This window comes from Fopius arisanus, unplaced genomic scaffold, assembly GCF_000806365.1.
Source record: "Fopius arisanus strain USDA-PBARC FA_bdor unplaced genomic scaffold, ASM80636v1 scaffold00061, whole genome shotgun sequence".
Classification (NCBI taxonomy): domain Eukaryota; kingdom Metazoa; phylum Arthropoda; class Insecta; order Hymenoptera; family Braconidae; genus Fopius; species Fopius arisanus.
In genome coordinates this window covers 570,566-571,916 of record NW_011887800.1, presented here as the reverse complement: position 1 = coordinate 571,916, position 1,351 = coordinate 570,566, and the positions used below count along the sequence as shown (strand labels likewise).

At 33.3% G+C, this 1,351-nt stretch overlaps 1 protein-coding gene across 1 annotated transcript in view; it reads left to right on the top strand.

Annotated features, from left to right (window-relative positions):
- Positions 1-137: 137 nt before the first annotated feature.
- Positions 138-1,351, top strand: part of Ino80 (chromatin-remodeling ATPase INO80) — a 14,811-nt gene continuing 13,597 nt past the window's right edge. The window contains exons 1-3 of the mRNA XM_011308675.1: positions 138-294; positions 712-871; positions 952-1,031. Of these exons, the coding sequence (XP_011306977.1) occupies positions 738-871; positions 952-1,031 (214 nt within the window). The 5' untranslated portion in view covers positions 138-294; positions 712-737. The remainder of the gene's footprint in view (positions 295-711; positions 872-951; positions 1,032-1,351) is intronic.

Sequence of the window (1,351 nt, the reverse complement as noted above, 5' to 3'; positions counted from 1 at the left end):
TCTTTGGGCGGAGGTCTCGTTATAATTTCACGATGTGAATATCTCAAATGTCAACATGATGGCGCTATGACATCATTCTCTTGCCGGGTTTCTCTTTTACAGCGCCATCTACGGAAAATAAAAATGGTGACCAACAATATGCTCTACCCTTGCCCCGGTTTTACATCAAGCCAAATGCCTGCATTCACTCGATCCATTTTTATTATGTTTTCAACATCGTCTTTCATATCGAATTTCGACATAAGCCACGTTGATAGAGTTTTCACGGTCACACCGACATTTCCCCTTCAATAAGTGAGTTCTTGTTCTAACCAAACATTTTATTATGCCTTCCATTCAAAACAATATTTTTATTTGTCCCATGCTGAGGGTAATGACAATATTCTTATTCCGTTGAATTGCATTCAAGAGAATATAAAATGTGCAATGTATTTGGTGTTGTGTTGATTAGTTTAGAAAACTACCTCATCAGTTTTTCATTGTGTAAACATTTATTTGTATTCGATGTTTTGCTGGATTAATTAGGTGGACTAATTGAAGTGGATTAATTGCATCTTCATACCCAGGAAATAGTAGATTATTTATTGTTTTTTTCAATAGGTTCAGTTGCAGGATAAAACAATTGATGACAACTTCTCTTACATCTTTCATTGACATACCGCAACTTTTATATTGATATTGAAAACAAACAAATCTCGTATATGTTTTAAGATTGCAGAATCTGTTGACCTTCGGTCATGACCGAAGATTCTGTAAATATGGGATTGGAGGGCGAAATGGCAGTTCCACTTCATCTTCAGAGGCTAGAGCGAAGTCTGAACATTCAGCCCTTCCTCAATCAAGTGAATCACTTGTTTCAGGATCATTTGAGGTACGTTTATTCCTCTTCGATTGCAATAACTATTTGACTCTTCAAATTGAGAGTTTATGTCATTTGGTTTTCATTTTCAGTGATGACGGTAAATCTGTGTCGTCAGACTCGTCAGATGAATCCAATAGTTATCCAAATAATGTATTGAATCAGAAAGAAGGTATTTAAAATTGCATCCGTTTATTCCATAATAAGTTCCATAGTAATTCTATAATAAGTTTCTAAAAAACATGGATGATTAATAATTTACGTCATTATATTTTGTTGTAAAAATTTTTATTCAGAAGTCAAGTCTTATGAAGCTGTGCAATTCTAATGAAGCTCTGTGATTAATTATTTAAAAAATATCGTTGTATAAGAATTGAGGATAATTCACATATTTCTGAACTTTAGACTTCTTTTTATAACATTTTATTAGAATATTTCATCCGCCAGATTTAAACGTCCATCGAGTATTCGTCTATTTATGTGTATCATTAT